This window comes from Hippopotamus amphibius, chromosome 9, assembly GCF_030028045.1.
Source record: "Hippopotamus amphibius kiboko isolate mHipAmp2 chromosome 9, mHipAmp2.hap2, whole genome shotgun sequence".
In the NCBI taxonomy this organism is placed as follows: Eukaryota; Metazoa; Chordata; class Mammalia; order Artiodactyla; family Hippopotamidae; genus Hippopotamus; species Hippopotamus amphibius.
In genome coordinates, this window is record NC_080194.1 from 64,275,039 (window position 1) to 64,296,029 (window position 20,991).

At 34.0% G+C, this 20,991-nt stretch overlaps 1 protein-coding gene across 5 annotated transcripts in view; it reads right to left on the bottom strand.

Annotated features, from left to right (window-relative positions):
- Positions 1 to 240: 240 nt before the first annotated feature.
- EED (embryonic ectoderm development) overlaps positions 241 to 20,991 on the bottom strand; it is a 31,008-nt gene continuing 10,257 nt past the window's right edge. For 2 of the 5 annotated variants that reach the window (XM_057749914.1, XM_057749912.1), the window contains 10 exons: positions 19,333 to 19,398; positions 18,158 to 18,283; positions 17,418 to 17,499; positions 15,157 to 15,248; positions 13,191 to 13,324; positions 10,872 to 10,977; positions 9,621 to 9,695; positions 1,782 to 1,940; positions 985 to 1,058; positions 241 to 571 (listed from right to left, as the gene is read on the bottom strand). In XM_057749914.1, coding sequence (XP_057605897.1) covers positions 445 to 571; positions 985 to 1,058; positions 1,782 to 1,940; positions 9,621 to 9,695; positions 10,872 to 10,977; positions 13,191 to 13,324; positions 15,157 to 15,248; positions 17,418 to 17,499; positions 18,158 to 18,283; positions 19,333 to 19,398 — 1,041 coding nt within the window. In that variant the 3' untranslated portion in view covers positions 241 to 444. Of the gene's footprint in view, positions 572 to 980; positions 1,059 to 1,781; positions 1,941 to 9,620; positions 9,696 to 10,871; positions 10,978 to 13,190; positions 13,325 to 15,156; positions 15,249 to 17,417; positions 17,500 to 18,157; positions 18,284 to 19,332; positions 19,399 to 20,991 lie in introns of those variants that run through there. The other 3 variants (XM_057749913.1, XM_057749915.1, XM_057749916.1) reach the window with 3 other exon arrangements.

Below are 20,991 nucleotides of genomic sequence, written 5' to 3' on the forward strand. Positions count from 1 at the left end.
TCCCTCAGTTATTAAATCATTTATCCTCTTACTTATCTAAGGTCAGTTAGTGGCAGAGCCAAGATTAAAACTGAGTTTAGTTCTAGTCTATACACTTAATCACTATATTATATAGCTTTCTCCAGTTACACAAATAAAACAATAATAATCACCGCAAAAAAGATAAGGTGTAATTTTATTACTTTCAATTTTTTTTTCATCACAATGAACAAAATAAACTAAAATAACACACAGCTTTAGAAAAATAAATTTTTATTAAAAGCAGTAGAGTCTGAGCAGGAAACAGTACAAAGAGTGTAAACAATGTAAACATCACTACATTCAGCTCAGCCTGATTGAATGCTGAAAGACAACTCTAAATGCTCTATGTGCCCTTACTAGCAAGATACATTAGTTCTATTGTACACAGAAAACACACTCTAACTTTGACTGAGAAAAAGTTTTTCATCGAAGTCGGTCCCAGCGCCAAATACTGGCATCATCACAAACAGCTATAAGAATGCTGCTATCCCTGCTAAAACTGGTTTGTCGAATAGCAGCACCACATTTATGATGAGTCAGTGTTGTGCACCTAGGGAGAAAACATGACAACAGGTTAAATATCATACACATATAATGCCGTCAGTATCTAACTTAAAACAACGGATTAGAAAATAGATGGTCCAAGTCACATAGAAAACACCTGAAACCAGCATGCTCTTCACTAAGATCCCAATCTCAAGTTTCATAAAATTTGGGTATATTTTAAATCCAAGAGGCACCATATAACTAATATTAAAAAAAAGAGAAATAACTTATAACCAAAGTACTTGGGAAAAACAATCCTTATTAGAACAGAAAAGAAATACTCTACAATACTCTGAGAATGTAAATGTTACAAATGATTTAAGGATGGGATTGCAAGTATCAATTACTTCCTCTATACTGACATAACACTTTGGAGAAAAAGTCAGAAATTATGAAGAGGAATTTCTAAATACTTACTTGGCTTTATGTGGATCTTCTACTTCTAAATCCCAAACATAAAGTTTGCCAACCTGATTGCCCAATGCAAGCATCTGTATAAACATATTTTAAAAAGACATCAAACTATTAAAATAAGATATAAAGATTTCAAGCAAACTTAAGACATCTTTCTTATTTCAGAAAAACCTCAGCTCCAGCCTAAGATAATGCTCTTGGTTATTTCTTTGCATCTTATATTACTGATTTGTAAATGAGGATAAGAGCAACTAGCACTTCACAAAGGTGTCTTGAGTAAAGTAAAAAGGTATTTTGCAAATTTATGAAGGACTTTACAATTTGCACAGTTAGTGTGTACTCTTTATTCCATCTTAAAGAACTGTCGTAAAAGTCACAGGAAATTTCCAAAGCTTTCATGTAGAAATAAATACCTAAGTAACTTGTTACCACAAAATTCCAACACCAAATTTCTTTAAAATTTTAGATAACTAATATTTTATTTCTATCTTCCATATTGGTTTTCAATATAAAAAGATTAACACTAATCACCAAAACATTAAATCTTATTAACAGATGTTATGGAAAGTAAACACCTAACTGCCACCATTGACACCTGTCAATTTCACTTGTAATAAGCACTGCAGATGGTGTGCAGAGCCACAAGGGTAGAATAAATATCAAAGGCCAAAGCAATTAATACAAAAAAAAATCAAAGTAGATTAAACTTTGAGGTAACAGAATACAGATGCACTACAGAGAAAACTAAAATTGCCATGGTTTTAAGTAAAATAATTCCAAAATGTAAAATATTTTGCTACCTTTTGCCAGAAATCCATAGAAAACCTCATGTACCAAATGTCACACTGGCTGTAATCAAATCGCCCAAGAATAGTCACATTAGACTCACTGGGTTTAATTTTATCTATATCATCTTCCATTTTGCCAGGTTTCCAGCATACAATGGCATTTTCACAAGACTTTAAAAAAGACAGAAATGAGAAAAAAAAGAAATGTTAATCATAGAACTGAATTTTAAACATTAAAAACAAAGCTTTTTCTCTACTGGCATTTCCGAATTCATACTACTGAGTCCAGCAATATACATTCATTTATATTTACAGAGTCAGTATTCACACTAATGGACAAGAAGTCTAATTATTAACAGATTTTAACAATACAAAAGCATTACACTATCTAGAGTATTCACTTCTGAAGTCACAACTTCTCTTCCAAGCCAAAACAAATTCAGCTTTAGATACTTCAGCATCCTGAGACTTGAAGTGTTTTATAGCAAAGGTAAAACCACAAACATTGCATTAGAATACACAGCTCTTCAATATGGCCCCTGCTTACTCTGCTAGTTTCATCTTTCCCCATTCCACTTCTAACCCCTCGTGGATCCCTTTATCTGGTTAACTATTCATTCTTCATCCCCAGTGTTTGCACTACATGATAGGTGCTCAACAGATATCACAGGAAAGCTAATGAATTCACAGAAGGGGCCTCAGAGATCAGATTATACAGAAGGCAATAAAAGCAGTGGTTCAATATCAAGACATTGATAAGGGGATGGGGTTGACATAGGCCGAGTTATGCCTTCCCTATCCTGCAACACTGAACTTTTACATACATTCTACTTAAGCAGCAAGTGGTAAAGAATAGAATGGGAAAAAAAAATATGCAAAACAGAGGGCACTATTTACATTACTGTGTAGGTCAATGATTTGCTGGTTAAGGGATATTTGGCAATGTCTCTGGCTTCTAGTTAATAGAGGCCAGAGATGCCAAACACTTGCAAAGCACAGAACAGCTCCTCCCACAAAAAGGAATTGTCTTACCCCGCCTCAACAGGGCCAGGATTGAGAAATCCTGGTGTAGGTGAATAATGCCTTCTGGAACTTTACTGGACACAGCCTACACAAGCACATGTGGTAGCCCTGTGGGTTAACCAGCATTTAAACAGTTTAACAGCAGAGCCATAGGGAGATTAGGGAGTGGACAACATGCTTTTTTTTCTTCTCTGCCTGTTTTAGATTATATAAAATCCCAGGACTACAGATCTGTTATACAAGTTCTTTATTGTAAAGTAAGTATCTTAGAGATCACCTAGTCTGATGACTTCTAAGTGCACAATTAGATCAACATAGACTGTAGAACTTTCTATAAAAACTCATCTTGGCCCCAACCCTACTGAACCTCTGAAAAGGGAGGCCAAAAATTGTAAAATAGTTCTTCAAATGCTTTTTACTGACTATACTGGTAAAGGATCCTTAATCAGCAGAGTTCCCTCATGGAGAACTAAAGCATAGGGAGGTAAAAAGAATTTACCCACACTAATTGATGGCTGTACTCGAAAATCATCTACAGTTTTTAAAAATTACAAATTCCCAGTTCCCTGTGCCAGATTTAGAACATCTGGGGATGAAGCCTAGGAATTTATTTTTACCATGTCCTCCCAATAGTTCTGTTGCAGAGCCAGATTTGAGACCTGCAATATTCAGTTCAGCTTTCCACCTAAAACACAGAAATCCTTTCCTATCATCTGATTAAGTTCTAAGAGCAGAAATTTTAGAGCTACTCCCTTTTTAATTTCTGCTTCCAAAACAAATGAAGTAGAAGTACTTTTCCTTATTTATCTCACTAAGTACAGCTTAAAAGACAGAAGGGTAGGGAGGATGCTCAGTGGTTAGGGACCCTGTGACATGAAGGACATTGAGTTCCTTGGTTTCTGTACCCCAGACTGGATGCTAGAGAGGGTATCAACTCAACAAAGCTAACAAGTGAAGACAAAAGAAAAGGTGAAAAAAAAAAAAAAAAGCCCCAACAAAAGCCTACTCTCTGCAAAAGGACCAGGAAACTGGCAACCTAGCATGAGAGAGAAAATTTTCAGGTAAACATTTAGTACCACAGAAAAAACTATGGACCCATCCACATGTGAACCAGCAAAGTCCCAGTGGGGATCCCTTCTCAGGTGGTAACTAAACCCTTCAAGTATATAATTCCCTGACTCCTCCCTACCCCTCATGGTAATGAGGTGACTCTCCTCCTCCTCTCGGGCTGGGGTGGTATTAGAGGAGGCCTAGCAGAGAGTCAGAATGTTCACAACCACCCACTACTCTCAATGTCAGTGAAGAACACGTAGCGGGGAGCAGTAATGAGGACTCCCAAGCCCTCCTGCCAGGGTGGTTATCACCTGAGGCCCAGTGAAAAGCCTGAACTGCCACCCCAGTAGTAAAAAGACATCACCACTAAGTCAGCCGAGTGGAGAACCTGAACTTCCCTTGTCATCTGCCAATCATGAAGCAGCACTCCCCTTCCCCAGCAGAAATCATTATCAGAGGAAGCCTGGTTAAATATCAATACAATCCAGAGTTTCATAATAGTACCCAAAATATCCATGTCTCAATCAAAATTCACCTGTCATAACAAGAAATGTAAAAATCTCAACTTTAATGAGAAAAGATAATCAAGAAATACCAACACGGAGATGACATAGATGTTAGAACTACCTGACAAGGATTTTAAAGCAGCTACCATAAAAATGCTTCAATGAGAAATTGCAAACATTTAAAACAAAGTCTCAGCAAAGAAATAAAAGATAAGAATCATGGGGAAATTTCAGAACTAAAAAAACTATAACCAAAATATAAAACAACAGAAGGGCTCACCAGCAGAGGAAGAGAAATGAAAGAGTCATTAAATTTAAAGTTAGAACACGGAAATTACCCAATTTGAACAAAAGAAAAGAGACTTATTAAATGACAGATTATCAGGGACCAAACAAAAAAATCTAATATTCATATCATTAGAGTTCCTAAAGGAGAGGGGGAAGAAAGTGGGGCTAAATAAGAATGTGAACAATAGCTGAAAATTTCCCAAATTTGGGACAAATTATGTCCCCCAAAGACAAACCTACTACAGATTCAAGATGGTAAGTGAACCCCAAAAAGATTAACTCAAAGAAATCAATATCAAGCATATCACAGTCAAACTTCTGAAAACTAAAGATGAAGAAAAGTAAATGCTGAAAGCAGTTAAGACAGAAAGAATACATTACCTATAGGGAAAACACAATTCAATGATGGCAGATGTCTCATTACAAATGACAGACCAGAAAGAGGGGGAACAACATTTTTCAAATGTTTAAAGAGAAGAACAGTCAACACAAAATCCTATTTCCAGTGAATATACGCTTCAGGAACGAAGGGGAAATGAGGACATCCTCAGACTAAGAAAAGCTAAAAAAATTTGTCACCATTCTGAAAGAATGGCCACAGGAAATTTTATGAACAGAAAGGAAATGATATAAGAAGGAATCTTGGAATATCACAAAGGAGGAACGAACAACAGAAAAAGCAAAATGAGTAAACACAATATTCTTCTTCTTGAGTTTTAAAATTCTGTTTGATGGTTGAAGCAAAAATTTTAATACTATTTGATGAAGTTCTCAATTGTAAAGGGAATATTTAAGACAATTACAAGTGGAGGACAAAGAGACAGGTAAGCTTCCTATACGTCACTGGAAGTGGTAAAATGCTGATATACTGACAACATATATATATAGTAACACCCAGAGCAAATACCAAAACAGTTACACAAAGAAATATACTCAAAAGTAGTACAGATAAATCAAATTGGAATTATAAAATATGTGCACATAATCTATAGGAAGTTAGGGGAAAAAACCCAGAGAAATGAAAAAATATTAAATGGTAGACAATATAATAATTGGTAAGTTAAGGCTCAAATATAAATGGCCTGAATATACTAGCTAAAAGACAATTTGGCAAAGTGAATTAAAAAAAAAATATGACCCAATTATATCCTGTCTATGAGAAACTCACATACACAGCATATAACAATACTGGTAGATTAAAGGTAGAAGGTTTGAAAAAGATATGCTATTAATTAAAGGAAAGTAGGAATGGCTATAATACTATAAGATAAATGTGACATAAGAGCAAAAAAACTTACCAGAGAAAGAGATGGACCTTACATAATGATAAAAGGGTCAAGCTACCAAGACAAAGCAATACCAAATGTGTATACACCAACCAACAGAGCTGCAAAACGTCACAGAACTAAAAGGAGAAAGGGAAAAAGCCACAAGTATAGTTGAAGACTTCAACACTTATCTCTCAATAATTAATAAAACAAGTAGACAGAAAATCAACAAAGACATAAAAAAATGAAACCACACAGTCAACCAACAGGATCTAACTGACATTTACAGAACACTCCACCCAACAGCAGAACCCACATTCTTTTCAAGCTCCCAGGGAACATACCCAAAACAAGGTCATAAATCTCAAAAAATTTTAAAAGAATCAAAACTATACAGAGTATATTCTGACCAAAATGGAATCAAACTAGAGTCAATGAGAATGATAACAAAAAATTTCCAGCACCAGAAACTAAACAACACACTTCATATCAAAATTTTTGTGAGGTACAGCTAAAGCAGTGCTGACAGGGAAGTTTACAGCACCAAATGCTTACATTAGAAAAATCTCAACTAAATAATCTAAGCTCCTGTTTCAAGAAACTAGTAAACAGAAGAACAAAATACACTCACAGCAAACTAAAGGAAAGAAGATGGGAGATAACAATAACAAAAAAAATGACAAACCCCTAAAAAGACTGACAAAAGAGAAGATAGAAATTACTAATTTCAGGAATGAAACAGGGGCTACCACTAGAGACCTTCCAGAAATCAAAAGGATAATAAGGGAATACTAAAAACAACTTTCCACACACAGATTTTACCAGGGTGAGTCAAAAATTACCCACACCCCGGTTATATTAAAACTTCTGTTGGCCACACTGTTTTATCAGCGCTTTCTCTTCAAGGCTACTGTCTCCCCAGTCACTGCTGTGCAGATGTGAATGTGTTACATCAGTCTGTGGCACAAGCAAAAATGGATGCCCCACTTGTGATTTGTATGAAAGAAGAGGAGTGTGCAGTGATTTGTTTTTTGTGATCTGAGGGTGTGCACGTCCACACACTTCTGCCCACAACCGACACTGCAAAAACTTCATCTTGAGGTGTTAAAGCATCCTCTCTATAGTGCTGATCTTGCTCCATCTGACTTTCACCTGTTTGGTCCCCTGGAAGCAGCCCTATGAGGATGAAGATTCACTTTTTTTTTTTTATTGGCTGTGTTGGGTCTTCACTGCTTCTCAGACTTTCTCTAGTTGTGGAGAGCGGGGGCTACTCTTCTTTGCAGTGCGTGGGCTTCTCATTGTGGTGGCTTCTCTTGTTGCAGAGCACAGGCTCTAGGCATGCAGGCTTCAGTAGCTGCAGCACGTGGGCCCAGTAGTTGTGGCTCGTGGGCTCTAGAGCACAGGCTCAGCAGTTGTGGCTTGTGGGCTCTAGAGCGCAGACTCAGTAGTGGTGGTGCACAGGCTTAGTTGCTCCTCGGCAGGTGGGATCTTTTTGGCCCAGCGATTGAACCCAAGTTCTCTGCATTGACAGGTGGATTCTTAACCACTGTGCCACAGGGAAGTCCCGAAGATTCACTTCTGATGAACTGAAGACAGCAGTACGTTCTTGGCTCGCAGCTCAGGCTAAAACATCTTTTAATGAGGGAATGTGAAAGCTTGCTGACAGATGGACAAAGTGGATTGAAAAGCAAGGAGATGATGTCAAAAAATGATGTATTTGTCTTTTCTAAAAGTTAAAATAAACTCTACAGCCAGAGCGTGGGTAATTTTTGACTCACCCTCATATAGTAGATAGAATGGATCAATTCCTCAAATAGCACAAACTACCACAATTCACCCAGTATGAACCAGTTCATTTGAATAACCTTTTCACTTTTAAGGGAACTGAGTGTTTAATTTTTAAACTCCTCCTTAAAAATTTCTAGGCCCAGAGGCCAGTACTACTGATACCAAAATCAGACAAAGACAATATAAATAAGAAAACTTCAGACCAATATATCTCATTAATACATATAAAATCATTAACAAAATATTAGCAAATAGAATTCAGCAACATATAAAAAGAATTACACAGCAAGACCAAGTAAACTTATTCCAGTGATACAATATTCAAAAACAATCAGTGCAATCCACTGTATTAACAGGCTAAAAAAGAAAAACCAATGATCATATCAGCTGATGCAGAAAAAGCATTTGACAAAATTTAACACCCATTCATGATAAAACTATGAAAAAATTAGGGAAAAGTACAGCTCTCAACTTGATAGAGACCATCTACAAAAATCATACAGTTGATATACATAATTGTAAAAGACTGAATCCTTTCCCCCTTTAACATCAGAAACAAGCCTAGGATGTCTGCTCTTAACACTGCTGTTCTATGCAGGACTGGAAGCTTGCCAGCAAAATAAGACAAGAAAAGGAAATTTTAAAAAACATCCAGATCAGAAAGGAAGATATACAAATTGTCCTTATTTGCAGATGAAATGATCTATGTAGAAAATCCCAATTAACCAAACCAAAACAAAACAAAAAAAACCAAACAAGTAAAAAAACCACACACACAGAAAAAACCCTTCCTGAACTATAAGCAGTTCAAACAGACTGAAGGATTCAAGATTAATACACATAAATCAAATTATTTCTATATACTAGCAATGAATGCAAAGAAACAGAAATCAGAAATACCATTTATTACAGTCACTCTAAATGAAGAGACATACCATAGTCAAGGACCAGAAGACTAAGCAGAGTAGAGATATTAATTCCCCACCAAACTGATATATAGGTTCAACACAATTCCAATCGAAATCTTCCCCCCGCCAAAAAAAAATCCCAGCAAGATTTTTAGTAAAGGCAGACAAGATTATTCTAAAATTTATATGGAAAGACAAAGCAACTAAAATAGCTAAAATAATACTGAAAAAGAATAAAGTGGAAGAAATCACTCTACCAACTCCATGACTTGTTACAGAGATAGAGTAATTAACCCTGTGTATGGAGTACTGGTGGAGGGAACAGAAGAGAAAAACCAGAATTAGCCTCATACAAGAATGGCCAAACAATTTTGAAAAAAGTGGAAGCCACTTCAAAGAAGGAAAGATAGGCTTTCAACAAATGCTGGAACAACTGAATAACTATAGGCAAACAATGAACTTTCTACCGAAACCTCATACAAAAATTAACTTAAAATGGACCATTAAGTTTAATATAAAACAATATTATAAAACTTTTAGAAGGAAACACAGAAAATCTTTAGGACCTATGGCTCAGTGAAGAGCTTTTAAACACAATATCAAAAGTATGATCCATAAAATAATAATGCTTTAAAAAAATCAATAAATTAATTGAACTTTATCAAAATAAAAAACATTTGCTCTGCAAAAGACCCTGTTAAGAGGATGAAAAGACAAGCTACAGACTGGAAAATATCTGGAACTATTCATCTGACATAGGATTCATATTTAGAATATGTGAAGAACTCTCAAAACTCAACACAGTAAAAAACAAAACAAAACAAAAGCCAATCCAATTAAGAAAATGAGCAGAAGATATGGATGAAGAGACATCATTGAAAGGATATATGGATGGTAAATAAGCATATGAAAAAGATGTTCAACACCACTAACCACCAGGGAAATGCAAATTAAGACCACGATGATGTATCACTACACACCTATCAGAACAGCTAAAATAAAAAATAGTGACAGTACCAAATGCCGGCGAAGATTCGAAGACACTGGATCTTTCATACATTGCTGGTGGGAATGTAAAATGGTACGGCCACTCTGGAAAATAGTTTGGCAGGTTCTTAAAAAACTAAATGAACTTAACCATGACCCAGCAATTGCTCTTCTAGGCATTTATCCCAGAGAAGTGAAAACTTAAGTCCACACAAAAACCTAAACACGATTGTTCAATAGCGGCTTTGTTTGTAATAGGCCAAAACTGGAAAGGACCAAAATATCCTACAATAGATGAATAAAGTTAAATAAAGTGTGGTACATCCATTCCATAGGATACTACTCAGCAATAAACAGGTAGACCTACTGATACACACAACACTTGGATGGCATTACACTGAGTGTAAAAAAAAAAATCTTAAAAAGTCCCATACTGTAATATTTTTTTTTTTTACTGTAATATTCTTGAATGACAAAATCATGTGATAAAATGACCTAGAACTACACACACACATTGTACAATGTCAATTTCCTGGATTTGATGTTGTATTACAGTTATGTAAGATGTAACCAATGGGGGAAATTGGGTGAAGGGCAATATGGAATCTCTCTGAACTGTCTTTGGAACTTCCTGTGAATCTAATTTCAAGATCAAAAGTTAAAAAATAGAAAGGTGAAACTACACCCTCATGGCCAAGGAAAAAATAAATCAGGCTCTGCCCAAGAAAATGTGAAATGCCCTGAAACCTATATCAAGAAAAGAAACTAGACAGCATTTCTCCAAATTTGACAGTCTTAAATGTTCAGATGACATCACCACCACCTTCTCTAAATTATCAGTAAAAAAAATATATATATAAATATATACATCAACATACTAGCACAGAGGTTGGCAAAGTACAGCCCATGAACCAACTCCATCCGTCTGTTTTTGTACATGTAAATTTACTGAAATGGACACAAACATTAAAAATAACAACCAACCAACCACACTACTGGTTTTAGATACTGGTTATTTTACAATAACACTGGATATCAGAGAACAGTATCATCTTGCAAGTTAACATTTTTCATCTTATTGGAACACAAATTATAATTTATCAGGATGTTTTATGCCTAAAGCAAGTTTCTAAATCTTTCAAAGTAACATGAGACTCAAAAAAAAAAAAAGGGCAATTCCCCATCTGTCATCCAATTTACCAACTACATAAAACACTATGCTCCCTGCAAAGTTCCAACTCACACAAACAATGGAAATACAGCTTAACAGTATTACCATACCTTGGAAAGTATCAAATCACCTAACCATCGCACACAATCGACATAATTTCTATGTATGTCTCTGGTAGAAAAGTCAGGAAAATGAATTTTCTGAGAAATAAATGGCCTGAAATGGAAATATCAAAAGTTAAGAGAAAAACGTGTAGCAGAAGCTCACTAATTTTCCTTTTTGGATTTATAAAACTGAAAAATAAAATATATGAATATGAATTCTTCTGTGTTCCCTCAAAACTAAATACCTTCTTATCTCTTTATTGGGAGCTAAAAATCTCACCCCATTTTTGTTTCTACATTTTTACTCCATTATTAGCTCTCAACTGAATTTTGTATTCATCCTATTAAATTTCATTTATAAAAACTGCAGCTTCCTGCCTTACTATATATAAGGCAAAATTAATCACTTCAATTCTGGCTATCCTAACCAATAACCAAAGACGTTTGATTACAGAGCTGAAAATTTCTCATAGAAAACATATTTAATCCTTTAAAATTAAGCATTAATGGTCTATGAAAGTAAACACATCTAGATTATTTCAAAGATAGTCATCTTAAAAAAAAAAAAAGATAGCCATCTTTTAGGAACAATGACGTGTCATTTCAAAGTCTGCTAAAGATAAAGTTAGGTGAGAATCCTGCCTAGAACAACAGTTTCTGAAGATGATATCTGACAGGAATTTGACATTTATTAGTTAGAACTTTTCCTGTATTTAGAAAAGTAAAATATGGCGTAATGTTTCCTTAAAGATGTTTGTGGAGAATACCATAAACTAGAGAAGTTGGTACCAATTCTGAAGTTAATTAAATGTATACCTAACATTTCTAATCTAGTAAGTGATTCCGTTTTTAAACTGAAGTAACTGCAGTAGTATCACATGCCATGAATTAGTTGTGTCTTGGGCAACTCACATGTCCTCTCTTTGCTTTTCCCTCATATGTAAAAACGATGTTGGGCTGAATCATTTCAAATACTCTTTCCAATTCGAATTCTGGGATCCTTTCTTTCTTTTTTTTTTTCGCTGTTTGCAGGATCTCAGTTCCTCCACCAGGGATTGAACCAGGCCACAACAGTGAAAGCCTGGAATGGGAACTCCCAGATCTTTTCTTTATTAAAACATTAAAATTCTATTAATGACCTGATATAAATTCTTAACTGCTATGTTTTATTAATTGCTTTTTAGCCAAATATGTATTATACTCTATGGTTAAACCTCTCTCAAGACCAGCATAATTCACTGTTATTTTCTATAAGCTGTAAAATATAACTTCTATTTATTCCAGAGCTCTAAAAAATATAAAAACATAAATTTAATATTGTACTAACATCTGGTGTTTTAAAATAAAGTTTGAAAATCATGCTAATTCTTAGAGGCCTGAGATCTGATGAATGTCCATGTATTAAAATATTTACTGATGATTACAAATTCAACTGGCAATCTATTAATAAACCGGCTTGATAACCAGAAAATTAACTCTGCTAAAATGAAAAGTGCAAAAAAGTTAACATTTACAAACATATAATAGTCACAGTGAAAGTGTTAATAATAGCTTGATAAAATTCTGAAAAAGATAGTAAATGAATTAAGAATTGAGGTTTTTCAAAACTAAATTAAGAAAACTGCAAGTTCCTACACCTAGTCCCTTGGTTCAAAGCTCATGCTTTTGAATTTTCTCCATTTAATGAAGTTAAGTATCACTTAAAGGAAAGTATTATGTTATCACGAATTAAAGATAAGAACCCCATTTAAAATGATGATTTACTTCTGTTTATATAATCATCTTACACAGATGTGTGAGGTTTCAAATAATTTACTTTCTTAGAAACATAATCAATATGTTTCAAGGCATGTGAAATTTAAGGAATGAAAATAAAGTTCTTTCGTTATTAATTAAAAAAAATAAAAATTATGATTTACTGTCTTGAATTACCAAATTGTACACTCTAAATATATGCAGTTTATTGTATGTTAACTGTATCTCAATAAAAGTTCTTATAAAAAAAAAAGACTTTAGTGTTCACAAGCAGTGCTAATAACATTAGCACATGTATACCTAAATAAAAATAAATGAAATGTGCTACTAAATTAAGATAAAAATACAACTGAGAGGGATTTTGAAAAATGAGCCACAAATGTATTCGATAAAAATGAAGTGCTTCCATTTAAAATCAGTGAATTTTATGGCATATAAGTTATACCTTAAGATTATTAAAAGAGGGGATTTCAAAATCAATGTTGGAGACTTCTATAACAATTCTGAAAAAAGTAAAACGCTATTCAACAGCATGAGATAGCAAATTGTTTTAAATACTACAACTGTTACCTGTTAGTTTTATTTGGGTTATAATCATAAGATTCCTTAATTGCATTCATCATTCTCTTTGAATTGATCCTCCAAAGTTTAAGAGAGTGATCCATACCACAGGACATTATTTTTTCACCCAAAAGATCATAATCCTGTATGTAAAACAGAAAAGCTTAAATTAAATATATAAATTATTTCCCCAAATTATGCTATCTACTTTTCATCTGATATCCAGTATTGTTGTGAAAATTGTATTTCAAACCACAATACTAACATTTTGGGTTTCATATCTTTAGGCCATAGTCACAAAGTTTTTACTGCTTTTGAGATTTATTTTAACTGATTTGTTACCACCACAATATATGAGCTTATATAATATGGAAGGTAAGAATTTAATTTTATCTGTCTGAATTTAATTTTATCTAGTCAATTATTATCTTTATCCAAATATTTCCTTTGCTTGATTTTGAAGGTGAATTGAATGTTGAGGTAAAAAAATTCTATGACATAAAAATCTGAATGGCTATGTTACTTTTCCTTGTCTAACCCTGATTAAGCAATGAAACTGACATCTTATGTGAAATTGTGAGTCCTTAAACAACTGAAACTTTATTTGTACATCTAAGTCACAACACTTCAGGTACCTTGGTTTTAGAGTTCACTTTCTAAATGAATAAAAGAAAAAAATGTCTAAAAAGGAAGTAACATATTTAAACTTCTTCATTTATTGTTTACTAATTTTTAATAAACTCCTAACAGATCATCCAATGCAACAATCTTGTTCCACCTCATTTCACAGATGAGACACTGAGGTGCAGAGATGATATTTATGGTACATCTGTTAATGAAAATCTCACACATCAATCCTTCTAGCAGTGACCTATTGTTACAGAGAAGAGATACAGACTATCTCCTGGTCTCATTTTAAGAAATAACAGTAGAGAGTTCTATTTAAGGAGGGCATTTTCCTCACTAATCTAGACAGTCTATGTTAATCCAACCTTTGAATTAATCATGAACCCTGTTTTACAAGAGTCTGAGAGCTTTAGGTTTGGTGTTTATTGAAGCCACATGTCTGGGAGCTGCTACTTTCCCTAATAACCTCAATGTCAACAGCAACAAGACACCCTTAGAGCCAGGGGCTCTCATTAGAGTTTTTAAGGGAAGGACAGTAGTCAGCTTTTTCACACATAGAGCCAGGTGGAGGCTGCTATTGCAACTTGTAGAAAATCCAAGTTGCAAGCTCTAGAAAATCCTTTAAGGTAAGTATGATTCTCACAAAAGCATACAAACCCTAACTATAGGAATAGTTACTACCTCCAATTAAAATGTCACATGCTTCAAAATATGGTGCACCTTTAAATAGTTTAAAAAAAAAAGGAAAAGAAACGAAGAGCTAAAAGACTACTACACAAGTAAGCTATACACGGAATATAAGCAAATCTGAAATAACACAAAATCTGAAACTTTACTAAAAACATTTATATATTACAATAGATCAACAGATTACAATACATAAGTATAAAGATAACACCATGACATCAAAAGGAAGAGTTACCTAAAACTCAGTATGAGCAACACTTCCTAGAAATGAGTAACTTATATTTCAACTTCAAATAAAAGATGAAAAAGTTTCTTAATTGCCCAGTAAGTTAACCTTTTCCTTCAATAACTGAGAAACAACAAAAGTTAACTTGGTGATTTTAGATTAAAAAAGGAAAAGAACAAGTTCATAGCATTCATTCATGAGAATCCAGGCACGGGTAAAAAAAAAATGTGCAAGAGTACACATAAAACACAAAGAGCCTACTTGCTTTATTTCTTCACCTGAAAGTTAAAATCTCCTCTGTCACAAGTAAATGAAGTAACTGTCTGCCAGGCTAGATGAAACAAACCATACACTTTCTTGTAAGGAAAGAGTTCTATGGGTATTGTTCACAGCTTTGTACACCTGAAGGTCACTGCCCTGTAGCTTTCAACTTACAGCACTTAGAACTTCATCTCTGTGCCCTTCTACACCTCCAAATATTGCCACCAGAGTGTCCGTTTGGATATTCCATAATCGTAAAGCATGATCTAGTACAGACATAAAAAAATTAATATGAACTTTTATCATTCATTTAGTGTGGACTTTCAAAAGCTCTTTAAAGAAGAAAAAGCTACCAAAGTTTAGACTTAACTTATTCACAGTAAAGACTAAGAAAGAATCCATATCATATAGGAACTTAAAATATATCACCTGTAGATTTAACTAGGTATGAGCTCAAACTTTCAAGACAAGAAAGAAATATTTCTGTGGTCCTAAATTTGATTATTGCACATGCCATAGAAAAAGGTACTAGCTCTTCCCTCCACCATACCCACATTTACAAATTGAAGAGGACAAAGTAGATTTATAAGATTTCTACAGTAAATTCCAAAACAGGACTGAAACATGCATACATTGTGACATAATTTTAGGATATTATGGACCTTTCAAAATTCAACTGTAATTTGAGCAATCTAATTTTCCATTAAACATCAGCAACAAAATAGATAGCAATATTCATAAATATAATACCGTGAAGAGCTTGAAATATAACAATGTCCATACCATACACGAATACTAGCATATTACATAGGTAATACTAAGACGCAGTAATATATTGTATTAGTTGTAAAAATTAACATTGCTACAAAAATGATTTCTTGATCCCAATTTCTGTCCAAGTTTTTGTGTGGACATTTACTTTCATCTCTCTTGAAGATATACACACCTAGAAGTGGTAATTCTATGTTTAACTTTTTAAGGAACTGCCAGACAGTTTTTCAAAGTCCCTACATTTTACAATCCCACCAGCAAAGGATGAGAGGGTTCCAATTTCTCCACAACCTAGTCAACATATTTGATTGTCTTTTTGATTATGGTCTTCCTAGTAGGTGTAAAGTGGTATCACTATGTCTTTGATTGGCATTTCCCTAATGATTAATAATACTGAGTGCCTTTCCATGCGCTTACTGGACATTTCTGCATGTTCTTCGGAAAGATGTCTATTCAAAACCTTTGCCAGTTTTTAATTCGGTTGTCTTTTTATTACTGAACTGTATGACCTCTTGATACAAGTCCCTTATTAGATACATAATCTGCAAGTATATTCTCCTGTTCTATGGGCTGTCTTTTCCTTTCTTGACAGTATTACTTGCAGAAAAATTCCTATTCATTTTGAAAAGCTGTTTGAAAAATGCTCTTACTGACACAATGCGGGAACAGCAGGGTTAAAAAGTTGTGACACTAAGAACAAGTAAGGCATTATGGCCTATGTTACTTGTAAAGGAATACCTGAGCGGAGCTACTGTCATTAAGAGAAGAGAAAAAGTTACCAGTTCTCTTCTTAGGTGTCCATTTCCAAACAAGCCTTGATAGTTAAAGAAAAATCACAACAAAACACTTTTCATGTAAGAGTTATAATTTGAGGACATCTTTTAATATGAGCAGATTGTGGGGTTTAGGTTATAGGTGTGACAAGCTGTTAAGAAAAGAATAAATTTGACTAGAATAATAATGTAGAAATGAAAAGAGAAAGGGCAATTGAAAACAGAATGTAGAAATAAGAACGCAAATTATTTTAGAGAGCTCAGAAATGATTAAAAATGACAGAGAGGACTGTCTGAACCCAAAATAAACTTATAATGCTGACACAGGCATACAGAGCAAGGCAATGCGTTCTCTTTATAAGGAAGGGAAACATTTCAAAGAGCTTATGCTGGATAACTCAGTATTTTAAAAAATTCTACAGGGAATCCTTTATAAAACAGAAGTTTTAGAGAGACAAAAAAAGCAATATGGATTTTCAGATGCATAGTTTCTTATTACATGATTGGAAAGAATAGTAAGATGATTTGCAAAACTGCCTTCAAACTATTAAAAATGTCCTAACTTTGGTGATCTGCCACTTAAAATTAATGAAGCTTAATATGATAATTCAATTCAGGATAAAGTTCTAAAACTATCATAATGTAATATGATAAATAAGGGTAATACACACTTAATCCTCAGTACCAATTATCTTATTTACATCTTATGTTAAGAGTGTATTTCATGGTCCCATCCTCCAATCCTTCGACTGCAGATGCTAACATAGCCTAATATTTTTCTAAAACTTACTTCTTTTTAAATTTGGCTTTTTTCCTCAGAATAGCTTGTCCCTAAAATAAAAAAATTCACTCCCAAATAAATAGAACTAAAGAAACATTTGCTTCTCTTACCTTTACTTACTGACAGGAGAAGATTTGGATCTCTTGGGTGGAATTTCAGCTCATTGATAGCATTTCCATGGCCAACATAGTGCTATAATAAATTTGAAACATTTCTTCAACTTTCATATAAAAATCAATAAATTCTTTTTCATTAATCTTAAGGGAATGGAAAAATAGTTTCACCTTAAGTAGTAGTTCTGAACCTTGGCTGCAAATTAAAAGCACTCAACTTGAAGGAAAAATAAAAGATGTTCAAGTCCCATTTGCAGATATTCTGAGCCATAGCAAGGATTTAAAAGAGTCTCAGGTGATTCTAATGTGTCCCCAGGGTTAAAGTGATTTGTAAAATTTCTTTTAGTATCAACTTCCAAGGCTTCACTTTTTAGTTCTTTACAAGGTGCTCTTGAGTCTATACTCCTATTTAGGGGATTTTGGAAAATGAGCTCACTCTTTTATTTTTGCTCATTTAAAGCCTCTCAGAATAAAGCAAGACAAAAGGACAAATAATTTTAAAAGAAAATAGTGCAAATGATAAAAATTTTCCCATTTATTCCTTAATTTGCATTACCCAAATGTGACAAAGGTCTCAAAAGACTTGTCTAAAGGAAGCAATAGGCAAAGTACAAACCAAATTAGAAATTGTACAGACACTGACTCAGTTTTAAATTCAACATGTCAAGCTTTTTGCAGGTGTGCATTAAAAAAAAAAAAGCAAAAAAGCGGATCTATAATTTAACAATAAAACCTACCTTTATGCACTGCATTGTTATGGGATTAATTATCCTAATTATGCCTCTAGATCCAGCTACAGCCAGCAGAGGATGGCTTGTATTGCTATCATACGTCCATGCACAAGTGTAAAAGTTTTCATCAGCCTAAGAAATGCCAGTTAAGAAATATAATTTGTTTTTGAAAAGTAAACACATCAATGATCACAATACTATACACAAAAAGCTCCAAAGAACTGCTGAAGTTTTTGACAAAGAAGTTTCCATTTTTCTTTATACTACCAGGTTTAAACAATGGAGATTTTAAGTTTAAAATCTATAACAAATGATCAGACAAATCCAGTTCTTCCACTGTTCTGATTACTATTTTGCTGTTTGCATAACTATTTACCTCTGTCTTTTGAAAGCAGCCATAGCCAATATGTAAATGAATGGGCACGGCTGTGTCCCAGTAAAAATTAATTTACAAAAACAGGTGGCTAGCTCCACAGGCTGTAGTTTGCTGACCCTGGCTCTATCTCAGTAACTTTATGTGCCTCTAGCTAAAGATCAATAACTATTCAGTTTTCCACCTTTTCCTGTGTGAGATCTTCCCAATACGGCTACAGGTCACTTCTCTCCTTATCACCAGTAGGAAGACTAAATGTTCTTGCTTTCTCTTATTTGATAGCTTTTCAAAAGTATCTGGAAGAAATCTTATCACCAAGCTTTAACTGTTGTACCCTTTGGCTTTTTAAAGCTCTCTTTTTCTTTATAAACCCATGTTTTACAATATTTTATTTCCTAAACAAACTGCACGTTAATTTTGTTGACCAGATACTTGATATAACTGCCAGGCACAGCTTCTGATCAACCCAAGTTCTCCAATATAACTGCCCTGACACAATAAAATTCAAAGAAACAGGAAGTTTTAGCCACTTTCTGCTATCACTTTCTATTACTGGATTTCCAACACTCATCTCTGCACTGTCCTCCCTCATCTCCACCCTGTCCTCCCTCATCTCCACCCTACAATGGCTTTCCAGGGATCAGGAAAACTAGATACCAGTAATCTTCTGGGTGACAGTTAAAGAAGAGCATTGGTTAACATTAAGAAAGGGCAATATAACTTTAGAGAACTAATTAATTTACAGAAGTTCTGGGAGTACTTATTCAAGTTCTTTAGCCAACCATATTGAAAACCCAGGAAAGGATACATCAGCATCCACATAAGATTGCAACAACCGGATTTCTCCTTGTGAGTGACATTCATATAAGGTAACCTAATGAAAACAAAAATACAGTAAATTTCATCTCAAACATAGAAACACACTCTTCAGCTTTTGAACTTTAGTCACAAATGTATCTCAAAGATGCTACTTTGAGAAGCAACAGAAACTAATACTTTAAAAGAACTCCTTTAAACTTAAGGAAGCCATTATAAAGCCTAGTGCATCTCATAATTTCCAGAGTACATTAAATATTATAATCATAAGTTTCTTTTTCCAATGTTTTCAACTCATATCTCATCCACACAATTGCACCAACTCTCCCAAGAAAATAAAGTTGAATATCTCCCAGTAAGGTATAATTACTTCCTAAAATTGTGATTTATCCTCTTTTTTTTTTGCTGCACCGCATGGCTTGCAGAATCCAGTTCCCTGACCAGGGATTGAACCCAGGCCCATGGCAGCAAAAGTGCAGAGCCCCAACCACTGGACCACCAGGGAATTCCCATGATTTATTCTCTTTTAAACTCTGAAGTCTTTGGGTAGTTTCAGAACATTTATTAATTACATATAAGAAAATCTAAAATTTGCCTAATAATAATTTTCTCATGGACACTGTTCACCAAATATTAACTTTCTGATGTACAGTGTTCTTTCTCATTTGTCACATAGTCTAAAATTAATAATATACACACTTTACTCAATTATGTACAGTTGTCTCTCAGTATCCGCAGGGGATTCGTTCCAGAACTCCCCACAGATACCAAAATCTGAGGATACTCAAGTTCTTATGTAAAATGGCATAGTATTTACATATAACCTCACACATCCTCTCATATACTTAAGTCATCTCTAGACCACTATGACATCTAATACAATGTAAATGAATGTAAATAGTTGCCAGCACAAAGCAAATTCAAGTTTTGCTTCTTGGAACTTTCTGGAATTTTCTCTTCTCAATATTTTTGATCCGCAGTTGGCTGAATCCACAGATGTGGAACCCACAGATACAGAGGGCTTACTCTGTAATACTAAATTTTTAAACTTTTCATTTTTCTTACAGCCTAGTCATGTTAGCAATAACCTGCTGTTAATCTTAATAAGAGTCTATAAGAACTCTATAAAGATCCTTTAAATCATCTATCATCACCTATTAATAAGATAATCTACATTAATATTCTAAAAATATTCCTTATATGGATGCTAACTAGGTTGTCTTAGGTTATTTTTATTTTTCTTTCTTTTTAAAGAAAAAGAAGTCCAAACAGCAGACCTTTTTATAATTCAATAACCAATAATTCAATGTCATTTTAAATGAGAACAGGGATTCTTTTTGTTAGAAAGCCTGGAACATCACAATAAGTATCCTGGAGCACAAATTATAGTAATTCTAATTACACTAATACGATGATGAAGTTAGTGAAGTATAATCAGGTTTATAGTAATGTCTTAAAAGTGGATTCAAATTAATTAATGGATTTTGTTCCCAAGTTTCAGGAAAAATAACCTTAATGTTTTCTTCAAACTCATCAATTTCCCTCTGAAATGTTGTTTTCAAGCCACATATCATAACCTACATTTGGCTAAACACCAAAAAAAGCTATTATCCCAGGTTATCAACTTCAGAATTTCAACGACCAATAAAAG